Raw genomic sequence first — 18,948 nt, 5'->3', positions numbered from 1 at the left:
GAAGAGGAGGGTAAATGGAACAAATGCCAGAGGCAGAGTGTTTATCTGCATGTCACACTGGGGAAAGGATGGGAGGCTGTGATTAGAAAGACAAATCACTTCATTCACAGAAAATGAGCTACACAGAGACGCAAGAAGCCAGCAAAGTGCCGCCAAGCTGGAGATGAAGAATAGGTTCTTTTTGTAGACCCAAGAAACGAAGAGACTCCCAAAAGAAACTGCACATTCATTTTGTACCTGAACATAACATGTGGTCCACATTCTTTAGTCCACATCATTTAATCAATTTAAATTTAGAAATACTGATGTGCTTGTATAAATATGGAGCACACTTTGTGGGGAAATCAGTCCAAAGTTAATAGTGCACACACACAAAATTCACGCTAATTTAGTGAGTCGGAGGGCATGGATCAGGGTGTCTTCAGGGTGACGGCTTTAGGTTCATCCCAGTTGATCCTCATATTGCTTACGGAAACAGTCTCCCACAGGGAAGAATTCCCAGCAACGCTCCTGGTACATTTTCCACACATAGGATTCCTGGAAACGACAAACAAAGTTGTAATGTATCTTTAAGTCATTAACTATGCCAAACGTATCCATGCTTCAGTAAAGTAACAATGTAAACACTGTCCACAAATATTATTTAAATTTCAAGTTCTTCCAATATTTGTCTGGCCTGCCGCAAGAGACATTTTCCACATTCCGCCGGAGCAGCTTCCTCTTTAATTTACACCTGAATAAACAGCTTATCGGGGGGATGAGTCCCAGAACCCGACTCCATTTGGAAATCGCACCCAATTGTCCAACATTAATCTGCAAGATAAAATGTAATATTGTCTTCCTTTAATCAATCCTGCAGCATCACATTCAAAATGCACTCTGTCCAACCAAGACAACTCCAAAAATATTCCAAGTGAGAATGTATTCATTATCATTTTCATAAAACATTGTGCAGCATCTAGAATTCAACCTGACCTCATCTTTTTTTTCACCGAAACACAAGAAAGAAACAAAAAACTGCAGCTCTAAAGAACTGGTCATTGCAACAATGACAAATATGTTATCCTGAAAACTATCTATCTATCTATCTATCCATCTATCTATCTATCTATCTATCTATCTATCTATCTATATATATATATATATATTATTATTATATATATATATATATATATAATATATTATTATATATATATATATTATAATATATATATTATAATATATATATATATATATATATATATTATAATATATATATTATATATTATAATATATATATATATATATATTATAATATATATATATAATATATTATAATTACATATATATGTATATTTTATAATATATATATAATATATATGCTGGTAGAGCTTGTGAGAGACAGAATGAATACAGATTGTGTCCTAATTATAAAGGTTACACTACAGCTTTGTCATGGAATAAATCGGTCGCTGAGACACGGAGGAACCGTCGTGGAAGGGTTGAATCAGGAATGTGGCATTTGGCAATGACAGTTCAATTGTTCAAGCGCGTTAAAAGAGCACACTTTGCTCTTACTTTAATTGGATCATGCTATAAAACAGATGACTACTGTACCTGCCCTGTGTGTTCAGTTTCATCCTTGTTAATGAGGTACATCAGAAAAAATCTGTAGGCACACAGAAGATGGAATAAATGTCGCGACTCACATACCTCCCACATGGAGAAAGTGTTCGGTTTGCAATTAAGATCGTGCGTGCCAAATCCAGGGGATTGTGGAGATTATGGAAAAAGTTGTTAGGTATTAGTTGAAATGCAGCGAGAGACAACCGCTACATCCTGACAATAGAGTTAATACATTTTTAATGCTGGGAAATATGTGATGATTGAAGAGAAGAATGAAGCGGTGACTCTTGACGTGTCGGTCTTCATCAGGTTAGCTTAACATGTTGCATGAAGGACCGCCACACATTCATATATACGTACATAAATACATAGACATGAGGAGGGAAGGGTCCACCAGTGAGAGGATGCAAACGCATCGACGAATGCATATTAATTCCATTCAATAGGCTCTTGCCAATAGCGATTACTGAGTTGGCAACAGTGCAACAAGTCCCCAATGTTTTTTTAATTTTTTGGAATTCAAAGAAAATTGTGATAAGCTAAATTTGACTTTTTGCCTTTAAAGCATTTAGCTCGACGCAAACATTTCACCCTTTTTTATTGATTATTTATCCTTCTGTAATGATTTTGGTTTCTTTTTGTACCATGATTTCCTTACAGTAAACAAGGATTGTCATATTTTACTGTGACAGTCATCACAAAGACTGATATGGATGATGAAGGATGTGAGGTGATTGCTTAATTCTAACCTGCGTATGTCGATAGGGCTTCCTGACATGCATTATGGTCCAAAACGCAAAAAAATAAAATTTGCTTCCTCTCCAGAGTGGAAAAAAAGGTGTGCAGCGTTTTCCCTGATTGTCATGACGACCTCAAAATGAGATGATTTTGGTTTACCGACGCATATATTATTAAATTATTGATAATTATGAAACAAGGTTTTAATCTGAAATATAAATGGAAGGGCTAAGAGGTCTATTGGGTCAGATGAATATAATACTGCTGTTAATATTTTACACTAAGAACAGACCCAAAGGTGTTGAACAGGATAATTCATAATAAGGATAAACCATTATGAGCCAAGAGGATGAACAATTGTCTAATAGGAACACTAATGGAGGAGTCATTTATTTTTATGCTCTTTTCTTTGTTTTTCATTAAGGTGGTGATTACGGGGGTAAGATCAGTCTCACTATTAAGAAATGCACACAGGAGGATTCAAAGACTTATTTTTAGGACTTATATTGAATGATTTTCTTCAGAAAAAATGTTTTTTTTTTGCAATGCACCCAAAGAATAATAATATTCTAATTTAAAACAAAGGAAAATTGTTACTACAATGATTGTTATTACTGTATGTTGCTCGGCCCTCTGGTTGAACTGCTCTCGTTAACTCTCTCTGAGCACACACACATCATCACAATCCTCTATGAAAAGCATATATAGCACATACACTCAGGAGTGGACAATTATTATTATTCAAATAATTTACTTTATTTCATTTGTATTATTTGTATTAAATAAATTTTTTTTATGCAATCTATTCATTATCCTTATTTCCCCTCTTCTTTTCTTTCTTGGAATGAGCACCATTTGATGTTTGTTGTTCTTTATGTGTTGTACACTGTAACTGAATATCATGTGTACCAAGACATACAACTGAAAAATTGACAGAAAGCGACTGTATGAAAATACATATTGTTTGTTGTTGAAAACTAAATAAAAAAGTGAGTTAAAAAAAAGAAAAAGAAAAATGGAGTGGGCATCTCATTCGCTCCTGTTGGGAAAAAATAATTTCTGAATCCTTCTGTCTATTTATTCACACTGCGACTGATCTGAACCCAGAGAATATTGAAGCTCCTCTACGTCTGAAAGGTACAATCACAAAGGCAAGTTGTGAGTGTTAGTGTTCATAGAATTATGAGGGGCCGAGACATTGGCAATGAAATCAACTCACAGATAGTTGGCCAAGTTGTGCTCCTGGAGAGTGTGAGTCTCAAAGCCATGAGGGACTGTATCAAAGTACTCACTTCCTATTCCACAGACAAAACATTTGGTCTGCAGGAGGAGAGACGGAAGACATGTAATGATTCACGAAGCAGGCTTGAACAAACACGATGTCCTCTCGAAAATATTAGAAAATAATATAATCAAATCCAAACCTCAAGATCAGATGCCTTGTGTTTAAGTGCTCTGTGACTCAAATCCACAGACAGAGGCCATATGTGCTGGGGCTTTGCATCATGTTGCGCCTACTAAAGAGTCTAATTAGTTTGGCCCATATTTACTATGTGGTTGTACAAAGGTTTTGTGCTGGTAAAATGAGAAAAGAAAAAGGCTTTTGGGTAATGCAATATGCTTTTTGTTGTTGTTTTTAATATGGAAGTAGCAGTTAAACCTGATTATCGCTGCTGACTGCAGCGGAGCAACTTGTGTCTGAATTAAACGGTGCCGACATTTTTTACAATGGCAGAGACCGACTATTGTGTTCTTGAAACTCAAGTAGGAGGGGCGAGGACCACTATGCATTCGTCTCATCACCTGCTAATGAAGTCTCTTGTAACCCTACTTATCCTACCTGCAGAGTTTACTTTGGGAGGGTTCTGTTCACACCTGGTGCAGCCTTTAGGGGCTGATGCACTGTGGCTAGGAATTAAGAAGAAATGCATCTTCATTTGTATTCTACTGTATCTACTGGGCTCCAGATGAACATACATTCTCTAACAACGCTACCTTGTGTTTGCATGCAAACAGCAAACTGTGTGACAGGAGTGAATCAAGCCTCAGAGAGACTTCTGAGGAAATAACAAGAGAAAATACACGGATATCTTTTTCAAAAATGTATTATTTCATTGAGAGAAAGTGTCCAATCTCACCTCCATATCTTCTTTCACCTGCTCCTGCTGGTCACGCAGCTCCCCAAAGGCATCAATTATCAATCCTGGATACAAAAACAAAAAAGGGACAAGATTGTGTGTGTTAGTGTCCCTGTTTGCTCACAGGTATGCGTGCACTAGTGGGCTTGTCTCTGAGTGACAGATGTCAGTGAAACTGAAGGACTTGGTGGAATAAACAGATACTTTGTTTCCAGTTCCCGCATGAAAAATTCATCAAACACGTTTGAGTCAAACAAGGGGAATAAAATGTATTTGTGTGCGTCATTGTGAAACCGTGTGGAAGACAAGGGGATGCTGAGCTGTATTTGTGAAACAAATTTGCTGTGGGCGAAGTGGAGAGCAGGGTCGTCCTTCAAATCGATCGGCGGTTCGATTCCTGCTCTGCTCGCCCATGTCGATGTGTCCTTGGGCAAGACACTTAACCCAAGGATCGGAAGACTAGAAAAGTGCTGTACGACTACAGGTCCATTTCCCATGTGGCGCGTGACTCACCCTGGATGATGGCCAGGAGGATGACGATGACAAAGAAGAAAAACGTGATGTCGAAGACGATGCGTTCCACCTCAAAGTCGTCTCCAGCAGGGTCGTCGATCTCGTCACCGATGCCCCCGCCCGCACGCACGCCCACATACATGTGGAACATGTAGCACTGACAAAGAAAATACATTTTCATGCATCGTCTAGTGTGGTAAGCTTGCCACGGCAGAACAAAAAGCTACAAAACGAGAATGAGAATGTATCCAGTTCATTTTCATGCTACTGCAGTTGCTTTTGGGAAGGCTTCTGGTTTAAAAGTTTCAAACAACAAGCAGCTTTATTATACAATGTCACTGAAAAGAGTGAGGATTCTTTGCATTAATATTGTTTGCCTTTGCATCGTATCGGTCTCAAACAATTGCTGTCGTGTTGTTGTTATGATGGGATAGGGATCGCACATCACTGTTGCCAAAGTGCTGCTGCGAGTCCGGCATAAACAAGAACACATTGAGTGATTTAATGGAATACCCCCTGCCACCTATAATAGTGGGGTTTTATTCAAATGCTGTCGCTGCCCATCCGCCCGCTAATGTGAGTGACAGTGGAGTCCACATTAGAATAGAGCAGGCGGTGGGGTGTTAGTGTTGTGAACAGTCATATGAAGAGCAATGTTGAAGCTTGAGGGAGTGTTCCATCATTTTTATAAAAAAGGAGTGGAAGGATGAAGACAAGAGGCTGGGATCCCTGTCTGAATCCTCCTCTACTCTCTGAAGAGGCAGAAAATGAGTGTGTGTGGCTGTGTTTGTGTTAGTATAAACAAAGGCCAGATAAACATCGAGAGGTAGAAGATAGATAGATATATGTGGATGGAAAGACTGCGCTGTGTGTGTGTGTGTGTGCGTGTGTGTGTGCGTTCATTTAACTCACGGTAAGCATGTCATTGCACTTCATGTCTCGGGTGTCCTTGTCGTCACTCTTGTTGTAAAACTTCCTGAAGAAGTTGAAGGCCACAACGGTGTAGAGATACACCACAACCGCCAACAGGCCCACCGTGAGGGCCAACTGACAGACACACACGTAATTAGAAAAGGATCGAGACAGAGGCAGATGGGCTTTAACACGCTGCTTCATCTTGGAAAAGACCCAATATAACCCTAGAGCATGAGAGCAAACATCAGATGCATGCAAACTGCACAAATGAGCACACAGAGAAATAAAAAGACAGAAAGACCGACACGCTCACACCTGTTTTCCATTGTGTGTGACAGAGGAAAGGATGGTACGAAGTGTCTTGAAGCCCATGGCGATGTCCAGAAGGTGGGCAGCAAAGAAGAAGTTGTTGTAATGACCCAGAACGGACATGGCCATGTACCAGGCCAAGTACAGGAAGGACTGTGACACACACACAAGGACATAACACACATAAAAACAGGCAATATAGATCACCAGGAGCGATAGCAAGACAAATGTGTATTTTAGATAAGGCAGAATTACAGGATATTACCAACATCACTCCTGCAACATGTGTAATTGTATCAAACTCAATCTTAGCACAACAGAACAAGAGATTAAACAAATTAGGGTTAAGTCATAAAATATCCGATATGTTTGACACGCACCGCTTGGTCATATTACATTATCTGTTAATATAAATTGCAGGAAGTGACACCTTTATCTTGGCTTTGTAGAAACAAAAGAACACACGACCAAACTGAGCAAGAGCCATAAAGTATTGGACACAACGGGACTCACATTGTCAGTGAACACAACTCCTAGTTTCCAGACCTGGTACTTCATGTCGACGGAGTTGAATCTGAATGAAACATCACACAGATAACACGATGGATGGTAAGCAAGGCCGAAATGTCTACCGCTAAAACCAGACCCTTGTTGCCACAGTGTCTTTTCTGTTATGCGTCTTCATTTCAGAATGTCCTGTTCCTCCTCGAGTGACGCATTCTGTTCTAGGACCTTCGTTCGTGTGGCCGCCCGTTAAGTGACACGCACACACACACCCTCAAAAACACTCGTCGAGAGAGTATGAGTGAAATGGGCTATTTCTAATTAATGACAGCAACAATCCAATCGTTGCAAACGTTATTTGAATATGTAACTAATGAGACATGAGCTGGATACGCAGTCGTGTCAGATAAAATACACGGGAGGGAAAGCAGTGCTGGTTTCCTTATTTGAACATTTCTCTCATATCAATTGTTCATATGCAAGCATACACGCAGCTATCCTCTAGAGAAGGAAGCCACAGTGCCATCACCCTCGTAGGCTGCTTTGTGTACAGCTACCTACACACCTGAATACCTTTCAAAGGCCAGAATTATTCATTATTTATACATATATATATATATACAAAAAAAATAAAACAATGACAATTGTGTCTTCTGATGCGTTATGCCTCAGTGTTTGACGAACATGAACAAGAAAAAACTATTCAAACGCCATCCTATTAAATAATCCACCATATGTGTGTGAGACTGAAACTTGCATACAATGCAAAAAAAAATAATTAAAAGACTCGTTAGTTTGCTGCAGTTTCCCGCAGATCCTTTTGCAAGGTGGCAAGATTTTATTTGACTCACAGAGCACTCCAGGCAGCTTGTCTTTTGAGTCTCCTTCTCTCGTTCCTCTCAGAGCTAAAGTCTAATCCAGCTCGGTCCAAACCAAGGAGTTCACTAATCTTCTCACAGCCGTAGAAGTCACCATACTTATCCATCACCTGAACAGGCAAGAAGACAGGTTTACATAAAACAATAGTCTCTCCTGTGTCTGTGTGCAATAATAAGATGGCAGTTTAGTTCTGCTGATAAGATAATAAGGTGCTGCTTATGATAGTTACTGAACAAAAAAAGGAAGGATTTTTTCATACCTATGTTGCCTATACCTTATTTTAAGGCACAGTGGTTGTGCATAGTTGCATATTGGTTGTGTACATGACTGGTGGGGACTCTCTGCTCTATGTTATTTTTAATGGGTGCAACCTTACACTATATTAATAATTAGTATGATCGAGGTACATTTGACTTTTTACTTGCCTACTAAAATGTGTATATGTACAGTAAACCATATGCATTTAATTTAATCATATGACAGATGCAGAGTTTCTCCTCCTTGTGCTGCCAAGGCTGTAACATAATTGATGTCACTTCAATGTTTGAACAAGAGCGAAGCATTACAAACATAAGCACTTCAACGTATGGGAAGCAATATCTACATCCTCCAAACTCAAAAGGATCAGCAGGAACACTTGACAATATAGAGTGTCAGTATGCGTCTTCGCAGCCATCTGAAGGCTTTAAGATGATTATGTCTGCCTCTCCGGATTGTTTATGCATCTGTGAACTAGTAAAATCAGGTAAAGTATTGTAGTTTAATTACAGTCCTGATTTTCAACCTTCGTTCTTTAAATCTAGTTGAACATTCACGTGGTGGACTAAATGTTTTTAAAGCAAAGAATATTATTCATCACGCGATAGGCAATCTGAATAAGGAAGCTAAAGATGTTACCGCATCGCTGGAGACAATAAACTTGTTTTGGTGAATAGGGGGATAATTACACCTGCCATTAAATGGATCATTAAATTGTAGTTATTTTTGTAATGAAGTGTCACTTAGTGAAATATGCACACAATTAAATACATCCATAAGTACCAAGAGAACATAACGCATTTTAATTTGCAGAATTGCACATTTTACCTTTCTCTTCACAAATTTATCCCAGTAATTACTTGGAAATGACCTGAAAAGACAAAAAAAAGATTTTTTAATTTTTTAAATAGACTAATCAAAAACTGATACATCGGTGTAAGTGAAACATTTATGTTGTTTAAAGCTTGTAGCATGAATATGAATAGGTGCCTTTAGAAGCATTAAACATGTTTGATGTTAATATGACATCGGCCCAGCTGATCATGTGGTTATGAACATACGGCGTGTTAATGACCAGTCGGTCCCATTGCCCTTTGATGTCCTCCTCAGGGGGCTGCTCTATCACATACAGCCCATCAAACTCCAGCTTCCGTGCCACGTCCTTCTCACGTTTGAAGATCACCAATGGTACCTGCCAATCAAATTAACTCGTGTTGAGTTGGCAAAACTTCAAATCCCTGAAATTATTATTATTATTATTATGTCAAAGCCTGTCTTTGTTAACAATGTGCGAAATTGTCAATTCTTGGCTGGTTTTAGAATAGAGCCTCGGTCTGTCTATATGATGGAGAGAAACCAATTCAAAGAAGGGAAATGAAGTCATGATACATCTGCAAAGATACACGCTTGAGCAATATACCTTGAGGCAGTGGTACCCGATAATACAACAGAAGGAGATGATTGTGTGAGCTACTGCCAGGAAACGGAGCGACGGTTCCATATATCCACTGCTCTCCTCCAGCACAAAATAATCTCCGCCCTTGTTGTGGTCACTACCAGCAGAGTCCAGTCCATCATTGTCAACAGATGTGACGACTCCTTCCTCTTCTCGTGATACAGGCAAGGATGCTACCTGGGAAGACATTGAAAGACAGAGAGAAAGAGGAGACTTTACAAAAAGCCAAATAGGAATACTTTTGCATTAAAGTGAACATTTCCCTCTGGAATGTAGTGTAGTTTAGTGTCCGACTACAAAGAAGCATGAAATGGTAATACTGAAGTAAAGCACCTCAAAGTTGTAATTAGAAGGTGGTCAATGCTAAATAAAGAGCGTATAGACATTTGCACACTATATCTCCACACAGCTGATTGAGTAGATGTACTTTCATTAATTTCCTAATTGGATACCACTGCAAAGGTAATTTAAAATGATTCTCACCTTGTAGAAGAGGAGGATGAAGTTGATTGCAAAGGCAACAAACAGAGCCAATAAGCGCATATTGTAAAAATTTCTTGCAAAGTAATTCTGGGGGAAAGAAAACAAAAAACAAACATTCAGCGTCGGTATCTGTTTGCATAAGTGTGAGTGAGTGAATTTGTAAATTACCAGCAGGCTTTTGTTATGAGTGATTATCTTCTCCCAAAAGGCGGAGTGTTGGCTCTCTGGTTCCTCTGACTTATTATAGCCCTCGACTTTCCATCTTGCCTCCGCTTTCTCTTTCACAGTTTTCTTCTCAGTTTCCTTCCCTCTGCAAAAAAAAAAGTCCAATCACAAACATACAGAATATGGTGAAATCAAACTTTTACTTCTTAATTATTTAAAGTATATTTTGACACAAACGCTAGTCCTTAATTTGACAATGTAGATATTATTGGTTTCAGCCGCACCATGCACCGTCTCTAATACTGCGTAATGTAATGCAATGCTATTGATATCATTTTTTACCTGAATTGACTCAGCATCTAATATTTACAATTTTATGAGGAAGTTAAATAATCCCTCCCAAGAATGTAGAGACTCACTTTGTATTCTGTAATTCAGGCATCGTCTCATCGCTGTTTTTATCCTCTGTGGCCTTGAATTGGAAAATACATTTGTTAAATGTATATCAATCAGTACAGTATCAAAGCAATACACAACTTAAGACAATTATGCTGAATGAAACTTGTGTTAAATACAACATACATAAGTCTCATAATACAAATTAATCCATACCTGATGCTTCTCAGAAATATCAGCAGAGGATATCGTGTTGGAGGTTGTGTTGAACAGATCAGTCAAACTTGCAGTGAGGTGTGTTATAAGTCTGTATTGACCTCCCTCCTTCTTCACTTTGAGGCCAAATATGTCTGACAGTCCATCCATCTCCCTGGGGGAGGTCACAGCTGCCACATGCCCCATCTCCCTCAATTCTCTCTGGGAAGAGAAACTAGCAGAGTACTTCCTGAGCTGACCCACACCACTTGGCACCTCCATGACCTCGTCAAGAGTCGGCTCAAGGATGCCACCGAGCAAGTCCGACATCCTCATCCTTTTGGCTCCCTCTATGAGCCCACCACTAATAAAGGCCATGTACAGTACATATGAGATGCTGCCAATTATAGCACGAAGACACCGGACCTGAGCCATTAAAATGAATCTGAAGAGGAGAACAGCTGACATGAGGATATCCTTCAGGGTCATCTTCATCAATGTCTTCAGGTTGTTGACAGACAATAAAGATATCAGCAATAAAAAACAATGATGCAGGGGAAACATTCCTTTGTTGCCCAAATCTTCATCTTCACTCTTTTCTTCTGCTCCTTTATCAGCATACCTCTCTCCAGTGTCGGAGCCGGATATCTGGGCTGCCAGTTGCATCTCAAAGATGGTGTCCTCGCAGAAATTGACAAACATCTCCATTTTCTCCTTCTCTCCACCCTCAGTGATCACATCAAAAATGAACTGCCTCTTGGACTCTTTGACCTGCGGCTTCTCCCATTGTGTACGGCTGGATTCACTGATCTCAAAGTAGACACGTTCAATGCGCTTCCCGCCGCCGAGGATCTCAATACGTCCTAGATAGGGCTGGAAGTACGTCAAGACACACTCTGCCAGTTCCAGGAATGCCTGAAGTCTGGAATCGTTGGGCATGTGTTCGGACAAATTGGTGAGGAGAACGGCGATGCTGAAGCCGATGTCTTTGGCAGGCTCATGGAAGCGATCCACAAAGGCCTCATAGTCCACAATGTCACTATCGTTTGTCTTCATGCAGGAGAGGAGGAAGTGGATCTCAGATTGGGAGAAACGCTTGCAATTTTCCATGGCTTTCTGGAAGTCCTTCCTGGAGATGCAACCCTTGTGATCAGGGTCGTACTCTTTGAAGGCATCTGAGGAGGTGAGGTCTTTAAGTTTGAGGAAAATGTCAAAAAACCTGAGAATCATCTTCACGTTGCCTGATGATTCCACCAACATGTCCACCATCTGCTTTCCAATAGTTCCATTAACGACAGTACCTGTATTGAAGGGTGACGAGCATAGAAATAACATTCAGAAGTTGTGATCATTTGTAAACAATTATAACCATAAATTGTGAAGCAACATTAGAATGAGTGGAACACTCACCTTCTAACATGGAAAGCAGGAAAACCACCATGTCCTTTTGTAAATCCATGAGCTCTTTCAGAAGCTCGATTTGCCTTGAGTCCTGTACACAAGACATATAACAATATATTTACGGTTAAATTTTTCAGAATAGTCTCAAACTCATTTCACATCTCTACAAGACACTATAACAGAGGCAGTTTACAATTAGTGCAACAATATATTACCAGTAACTGCTTTGCAAGAGCATTGCCAGCAGAATAAAATGAGGCGTCCGGGACTCACTAAGAGCACCTAGTGTAACGATGTTATGAATTATGAAAGGAGAAATAATATGCTGTACCTGAGAGAGCTTCATCTGCATGTGGGCAAAGACATGGAGGAAACCCACAACAGCGTCCCACAGGCGACTGTGAGCGAGGCTTTGTTGGTTTCCACTGCATGGGCCCTGGATGATAATGTGAGCTGTGTTTCAACTTTATGTCAAATATTTAATACTGAGTAGGAGCTCACAGAATGCATTAAACACCCTATGACACTATAACACGTAATTGACTGACCTGTATGTACTCAGTGAGGGTGTTGAAGACCTGTTTGGCCACTTCGATGGCCTTGGAGAAGTTTTGTTGTCCGTGTGCATCAATCACATCCTTCCCTGAGTAGTACCAGTAGAAGTCACTGATGGACTCCTGCCGTGTGGCACAGTCAAAATATCATTGAGATCAATACAATATTTAATATAATAAACATAACCTTCCTATTACATCAGGATTAATCTGATGACAGATGAACCAGTATTCACATAGTAGTCACATTTTGCACCGATCAGCAAACCACTGGACACTAACTGGAGGATCTGTGTACTAGTTTGGTTAGTCAGTCATCTGGTAATCGCTGGAGACCTACCTGCACTCTCAGTAAATAGTCCACAGTGGTTATTATGATGTTGACAGTGGTGTTGTTGCCTGTTTGTGTTCTCAAGTAATTCTGGAAATCTAACACATGAAGGAAGAGTATAGTGAATAAAATGTGCAATGAAATCATTACCATTATCACGTGTAGACAATGTAGACAACTACCATCAGCTATAGCAAAGCTAAGGTGTTACCCAGCAATTCTGAATTACTGCTGATCTCTTAATACCATAATTCTGATGTGGCATTAGGGTTAAAAAACAAAGGCTTTCTTAAGTGTTACACAGTATGCAGTCCTTTTTTCTTAAAGTACAATATAATCTATGTGACCGTGTGTAAGTGGATACAGCTCCGGGCAAATGACCTGAGTTGTGTCCTTCACAAAGCAGCTGTAGGAAACGGAATAGGTCACAGGTGACGTCTTTGTCAGGCATCACCTTCTCTCCTGGGAAAAAAAAAGATTTGGCAAGAATAAAAAGGATGAAGGGCACAAAAAGTAATACTGCAGAAAAGGTACAACAGAATGGATGAGAGAACGTACGAAGAATGTAGAAAGAGAGAAAACAGAGCATTGGACCACAGTGGAGTGAAAATATTCTACACTGAGAAATATAGAGAAAGAAATAGGATTTTGTGAATTCAGAGTATGATTTAGATCAGTGGTTCTTAACCTTCTTTCAGTGATGTACCGCCTGTGAAATATATTGTTCAGCCGAGTGCCCCCAAAGTGTGTTTGGTTGAAACAAAGATGTAATACACAGCGCTGTGCCACCAGAGTCTGATTAAATATCAATATATACAATTCAGTTGATGAATATACACTTATATTTTATTGAATATTTATTAAGTTAATATTTTTAGAGAATATTTTAATGGATGCTCATTTTAAATATATAAAAAAGAAAATCTCACGGAGTGCCTTCACGTACCCCCATTTGAAAACCACTGATTAAGAGTATGTAGCTGGCTCTTCAGCTATGACATGGCTTGACAGACGTATATATAATTATGTTTTATTTCCATATGAATACAGTACCTGAGCTCTCATCCTTGGCCATGCCTAATCCTTCCGCTTTGTTCTGCCTCTCAAACGCATTCAGGTCCAGAACACTAGATATCAGAAAACCACACGCACACACACAAAAGGATTACGAAAACCTTTTTTCCATCAGTCAGTTGATGGGACTCATTAAGAAAATGTCCCAACAGTCACTCACCTACATGACCGCATGAGTCCAGCCATGCTCTGAAAGAAGCCAACGTCTTGCTTCTCTCTCAGATAATCCAGCATTCGCTATCACACCAAAGCATCAAAGACACCGTCTGATAAATGGAGGAGGATTTCTTCTGACGCAGATATGGTTAACTTAAAATACATTTTTCATAACCGTAAGCGTTGCTGTTGTGTCTCTGTGTAAAGGCTTTAAGATCAGAAGGAGACACCGAATATTAAATAGGGAAAAGTTGCACATATTACAAAATGGTCTATTTGAATTTTTTGACAAGCGTAGTAGCAATAGTCCAAGCTTTCTATTAAAGTGAGGGGCTTTGGAACGAGAACATCCATCTCTACTCATAACAAATATGATCATTTGTTATGCTGCGACTACAACAGCAAACCACATCTTCCACAGTCCATAACTGTTTATTGAATACTATATTTTACAGCTTCCCTTTTCTAATTATTGATTAGTTACTAACTTAATTTCCTCTTGTCACGTGATCTAATGTTACCTCTTCTTTCTTTCATGTAATATTATAATAATATTTTGTTTCAAGATATTAAACTACCTGCATGAGAGGTAGAAATAGACAATATCTATGATGTGTCAATGCAGTGCTGTACCTGTTGAACAGCAGCATTCCCTCCGTTGAGAACAGCAATACCGAGCTTCAATGTCGGGGCAATCATGGAGCCCATAGCCCCTGATAGGATGTGAATGTTATCACAATCAGAGGAAGCAGAGTAACAACTCAAATTATAATAGATTATTATAGATCATAATTGACATGTTACTGTATTTTACTGAGTCCTGGAGAAGGTGCGTCTTTGGTTCAGTATTCAGCAAATATAAAGTCTATCTAGCTTACGACTGGCTCATCTAAAGTAACGACAACAACCTGCCAAAAGAACTGCCCCCTCTAAACTAAGCAACATAATAACCTTAATATAAACAACTTATTAGAAGTGGTATTATAAATCATTTCTCAGTATTGAGCATTTTCTTTCTGTACCTTTGCTGGAGCTGATGGTTTGCAGGACCATCTCAGAAGCTCCACGGCGATGCAGCCTGGCCTGCTGGTACAGCAACTTCTGTTTCTCCATCTCCTTTTCCTGAGCCGCAGAAAGGTTAGTTCACCACTGTATCTCGACTACTTTGCTCATGGAATACAACTCAAATGAGAATACAATTGATTACTTTGTATTATAATTATTGCGATGAAAAAAGTCTTGTGAATTACAAATAAACAGTGTAAGCAAAAAGCTCTTAAAATCCATTGTAAAAGTAAGAGCCCATCCTCTCACTTCAAAGCTTTCCACCTCCTGTTCTTCATCATCATCGTCCTCTCTGTGGCAGCTCTGACAGAACAAACATGCAACACACGGGGTGTAATGAAAACAAAAAAGGGGTGAAAAAAGAAGAAGAAAATAAATCAATGAGGAACAACATGTACAAACACACTTTTTCTTGTTACATATTTGCTTGTGACATGAGAGCAATACACGTTACATTATTTAAATGTATTAACAAACATTCAGAGATGACAAATGAGATAATGCTTTTGTTCTATTACCTTGGCCATAATGGCAGCGTAGGACTTATAGAGGCCGTCATGTTCAAGCTTACTGTGAAAGGGGAGATGGATACGATCATATTAGTCTATATCAAGGTGGACAGATGCAGCATTCTACAAATAGCTGCTCAATGACTGAGTCCAGGCCAATACAGAGCGGATCCATTTAGGTGATTCGACTTGGCCTTGATTACAAAGTTAAATGCATCACCACTTCAAAGTGCCTCAAAGCAGAATGTGGATCTTGAGTGAGACCATTTTATTCACTCGTCTACTCCGTGCTAGTGCACATTGTTATTGACCACAACAGAACACCTGGAACCTGGCTGATTTGATCACATCTCTGCAGGGACTGCACAAGTACCCTCCCACTCCTAATGAGAAACCGTTAATTTAATATTTTGCTCTCAGAGGGCGTGAAAGTCTCTGCAGGAATATGATGAGAATATCATAGCGTACCTCAATGGGATTGGTGGACCAACTCATGCATGAATAAAACAAGCCCTACGGAACAAACCTTTCTGCAGGATGAACCAACAAAGAATTGAAATAGATTACAGATGTCAGGTTTTCAGAAAGCAATGGCCACAGATGTTGGACTGAAAAGAATCCCTTCTGAAAAATGTAATACTGATGCTCTCGGTGATGGGTTGGATAGGTAATAGAAGTAGAAAAGGCGGTTTCTTTCTGCATGCAATCTTTTAGAATACACACACACACACACACACACACACACACACACACACACACACACACACACACTTTTCCATCAGGGCGCTTCGACTGAAGTGCGTAATGAGTTGGAGGAGGGGATCGATTGGTTTGGCACTTTCTTCCACATTCTTTTTTTCCTCTCCGTCACCTCCACACAGCTCCGTCACTCCTCCCTTCTGCAGTCCAGAGAGAGTAACTGGTTTGTGACTAATGTTTACACCCAGCATGTTAGCATTTTGTCACACACACACACACACACATTATACAGTACACACAAATACACAAAACATGATAATATTTAAGGGCACAGACAAAAAACATTGGTCTATGTATTATATTGTACAGTAATCTTTATAGTGTGCATTAATTAATGAACAAATATATCAAAAGCCAGTATGGGCCATATTCGAGGTACATTTACATTCAGGATTAAACAATCCGAGTTATAGATGGAAAAGTAGTGCGTGTCTCTCACCTGATCATAATGCAACATTACAGTACGTATGTTACAGAATTATTTGAAACCACTGATGTCAATATTGCTTTTCAACTCACAGCCAAATCCTCCACAAGCTTCTCCTCAAAGTTGTGGTCCTCAGCCGATATCCAGGATTTATTGTAGCCTTGGAGGAACAGGTTGACAGCTCTGTGCCTAGGGAGGAAGAGGAAAGGTTGAGGAGACAACAAGAGATTAGCATATGCATGGACAAATGTAAATAAGAGATTGAAAAACAGGTAGCACAGAAGGACACTATTAAAATATAAAAGAGCTACGATTAAAACAATTATTGCTCATTCATCAAAGCCTCTAATGGCTATACAAGGTGAGGATTTTAACATCCACTAGAGAGAGAGGAAATAATGTTACACCACAACTATAATTCACTATTCATTCAGACTTAAAACACAGTATTTAGATATGCTAATGCTATTGTAATCATTTGTACCTGGGTAAGTTGTAGAGGGGAGCCATCCTCAGGCAGGCCACCACTGCTCGTTTCCTCTGTTTGGATAAGACCTTGTGCCACGCAGGCTTTTTACTTCTCTGCGGATGGTCCACCTGAACCCACAACCGAAGATAAACACAGATTTTGCATAGATAATGAAAGGTAGAGCACATGAACCTCCAATGGACCCGAAGAGATTTAATTGATAGCTGTTGTAGAGGTTCATCTTCGTGCATTTATCTTGCATTTTTTACGCAGTAGCACTGCAGGCATTACTTTTTTCAATATAATACAATCAAAATACATTTTGGAATAACACACCAATGTTTCTTATCAACTTAGCCCCCAGGCGTTGTAATATCCACCAGCTGATAAGGAGGTAAATCCTAACTTGTATTAACCGTTTTTGGAAATGATGAACTAATCATGTTGGGGGAGAAAAAAACAGTAGACTATTTATTTATTATCTACATCTGTGCTTTTTCCATCGATAAAACTATGACCAACAAATATAACTTCTTGTCACCGAGAGCCACCTGTTGAACAAGAAGTTTAGGAGACATTTGTGAGAAATTGTCAGCACATCAATTCTTGAGAAATGGCCAGAAAAGTATTTAGTGAGGTCTCGATTACCATTGACCTCAGAATTCTAATCAGCTCCGAGTGGACGTTTATGCTAAATTCCCTCCTGGCATTCCTGAGATATCACTTTCACCAGAATGGACCTGACAGACAACCTCAAAAACATCCAGCCACGGCTGCCAGAGGCATACAAATCTGAAAATGTTTTTTCTATTTCCTCAAAAGCTCACCTGGTCCAGGAAATAAAGGACTTGAGCTACTTCCAGAATCCTGTTTACAGTCTTCTGGGCGTCAGGGACGGCCCCTAGCTGGCTCAGGTGTTCTGCATGAAGGGTTTCCTGCCGCAAACAGTCGGATGCCTGTGAAGAGAGAAAAAAAGAATGGCACGTTTAATTCGTTAGGCTTCTTTGTTTCCTTTGTATCGCAACCAAAAATAGTCTCAAATGTTTATTTAAAAGTTTCTTTATGGTAATGACAGGAGTCAACTTTCATTACTTACTTATGAATAAACATATTTATCATTGACTCATGAATAAATACATATTACATGCATATTATGAACAATATTGCATGCGTGTCACATTGATGTCTCTGGTGAACGAGTAACTAAAAAAAAAAAAAAAAAGATTATGATTTAGCCGAGCATTTTTCAATTTAATTTACCACACACTTGATGCCTTTCACAAATTAAAAGACACATGCACTCAGGCATAGCAATGAATATGCAGAATGCAGAGAAGACATACACCTTCAAATCAATCAATGAATAAATACATGTTTTTTTGTCTTTAATTTTGGAGTCTAAGGATCTTGGTCTAGGATTGGTCTAAAGAAATTAAAGCCCCAGTGACAGCGTTACCTGATTCTGAAGATGTATAAGACGATTGGAAATGTGTTCTCGAATCTCATCTCGAGTGTTCTTCTGTGAAAAGCAAAGGATGGCCAACGTTAAATATATATATATATATATATATACCAAGGAGACTTTCAAACGCCCACCTTCAGTACGATCATACTACACTGCAGATTATCACATAAATGCACTCAATACA

The 18,948-nt window shown here is 39.3% G+C and overlaps 1 protein-coding gene across 1 annotated transcript in view; it reads right to left on the bottom strand.

The window, feature by feature from the left end:
* Positions 1-441: 441 nt before the first annotated feature.
* Positions 442-18,948, bottom strand: part of ryr2b (ryanodine receptor 2b (cardiac)) — a 55,673-nt gene continuing 37,166 nt past the window's right edge. Inside the window, exons 74-105 of the mRNA XM_034552487.1 lie at positions 18,756-18,818; positions 18,127-18,255; positions 17,315-17,427; positions 16,919-17,019; positions 16,410-16,515; positions 15,654-15,705; positions 15,385-15,438; positions 15,093-15,192; positions 14,704-14,783; positions 14,075-14,151; positions 13,894-13,967; positions 13,222-13,302; positions 12,850-12,938; positions 12,504-12,632; positions 12,287-12,391; positions 11,965-12,046; positions 10,576-11,855; positions 10,383-10,435; positions 9,967-10,108; positions 9,799-9,885; positions 9,280-9,492; positions 8,921-9,051; positions 8,688-8,730; positions 7,574-7,710; positions 6,732-6,792; positions 6,225-6,371; positions 5,907-6,041; positions 4,995-5,151; positions 4,482-4,546; positions 3,563-3,663; positions 1,597-1,648; positions 442-537 (exon numbers count right to left, since the gene is read on the bottom strand). Coding sequence (XP_034408378.1) covers positions 442-537; positions 1,597-1,648; positions 3,563-3,663; positions 4,482-4,546; positions 4,995-5,151; positions 5,907-6,041; positions 6,225-6,371; positions 6,732-6,792; positions 7,574-7,710; positions 8,688-8,730; positions 8,921-9,051; positions 9,280-9,492; positions 9,799-9,885; positions 9,967-10,108; positions 10,383-10,435; positions 10,576-11,855; positions 11,965-12,046; positions 12,287-12,391; positions 12,504-12,632; positions 12,850-12,938; positions 13,222-13,302; positions 13,894-13,967; positions 14,075-14,151; positions 14,704-14,783; positions 15,093-15,192; positions 15,385-15,438; positions 15,654-15,705; positions 16,410-16,515; positions 16,919-17,019; positions 17,315-17,427; positions 18,127-18,255; positions 18,756-18,818 — 4,335 coding nt within the window. The remainder of the gene's footprint in view (positions 538-1,596; positions 1,649-3,562; positions 3,664-4,481; positions 4,547-4,994; positions 5,152-5,906; positions 6,042-6,224; positions 6,372-6,731; positions 6,793-7,573; positions 7,711-8,687; positions 8,731-8,920; positions 9,052-9,279; positions 9,493-9,798; positions 9,886-9,966; positions 10,109-10,382; positions 10,436-10,575; positions 11,856-11,964; positions 12,047-12,286; positions 12,392-12,503; positions 12,633-12,849; positions 12,939-13,221; positions 13,303-13,893; positions 13,968-14,074; positions 14,152-14,703; positions 14,784-15,092; positions 15,193-15,384; positions 15,439-15,653; positions 15,706-16,409; positions 16,516-16,918; positions 17,020-17,314; positions 17,428-18,126; positions 18,256-18,755; positions 18,819-18,948) is intronic.

This window comes from Cyclopterus lumpus, chromosome 15 (genome assembly GCF_009769545.1).
Source record: "Cyclopterus lumpus isolate fCycLum1 chromosome 15, fCycLum1.pri, whole genome shotgun sequence".
Lineage (NCBI taxonomy): Eukaryota > Metazoa > Chordata > Actinopteri > Perciformes > Cyclopteridae > Cyclopterus > Cyclopterus lumpus.
The sequence above is the reverse complement of the archived record's forward strand: the minus strand, read 5'-3'. Positions and strand labels throughout refer to the sequence as shown.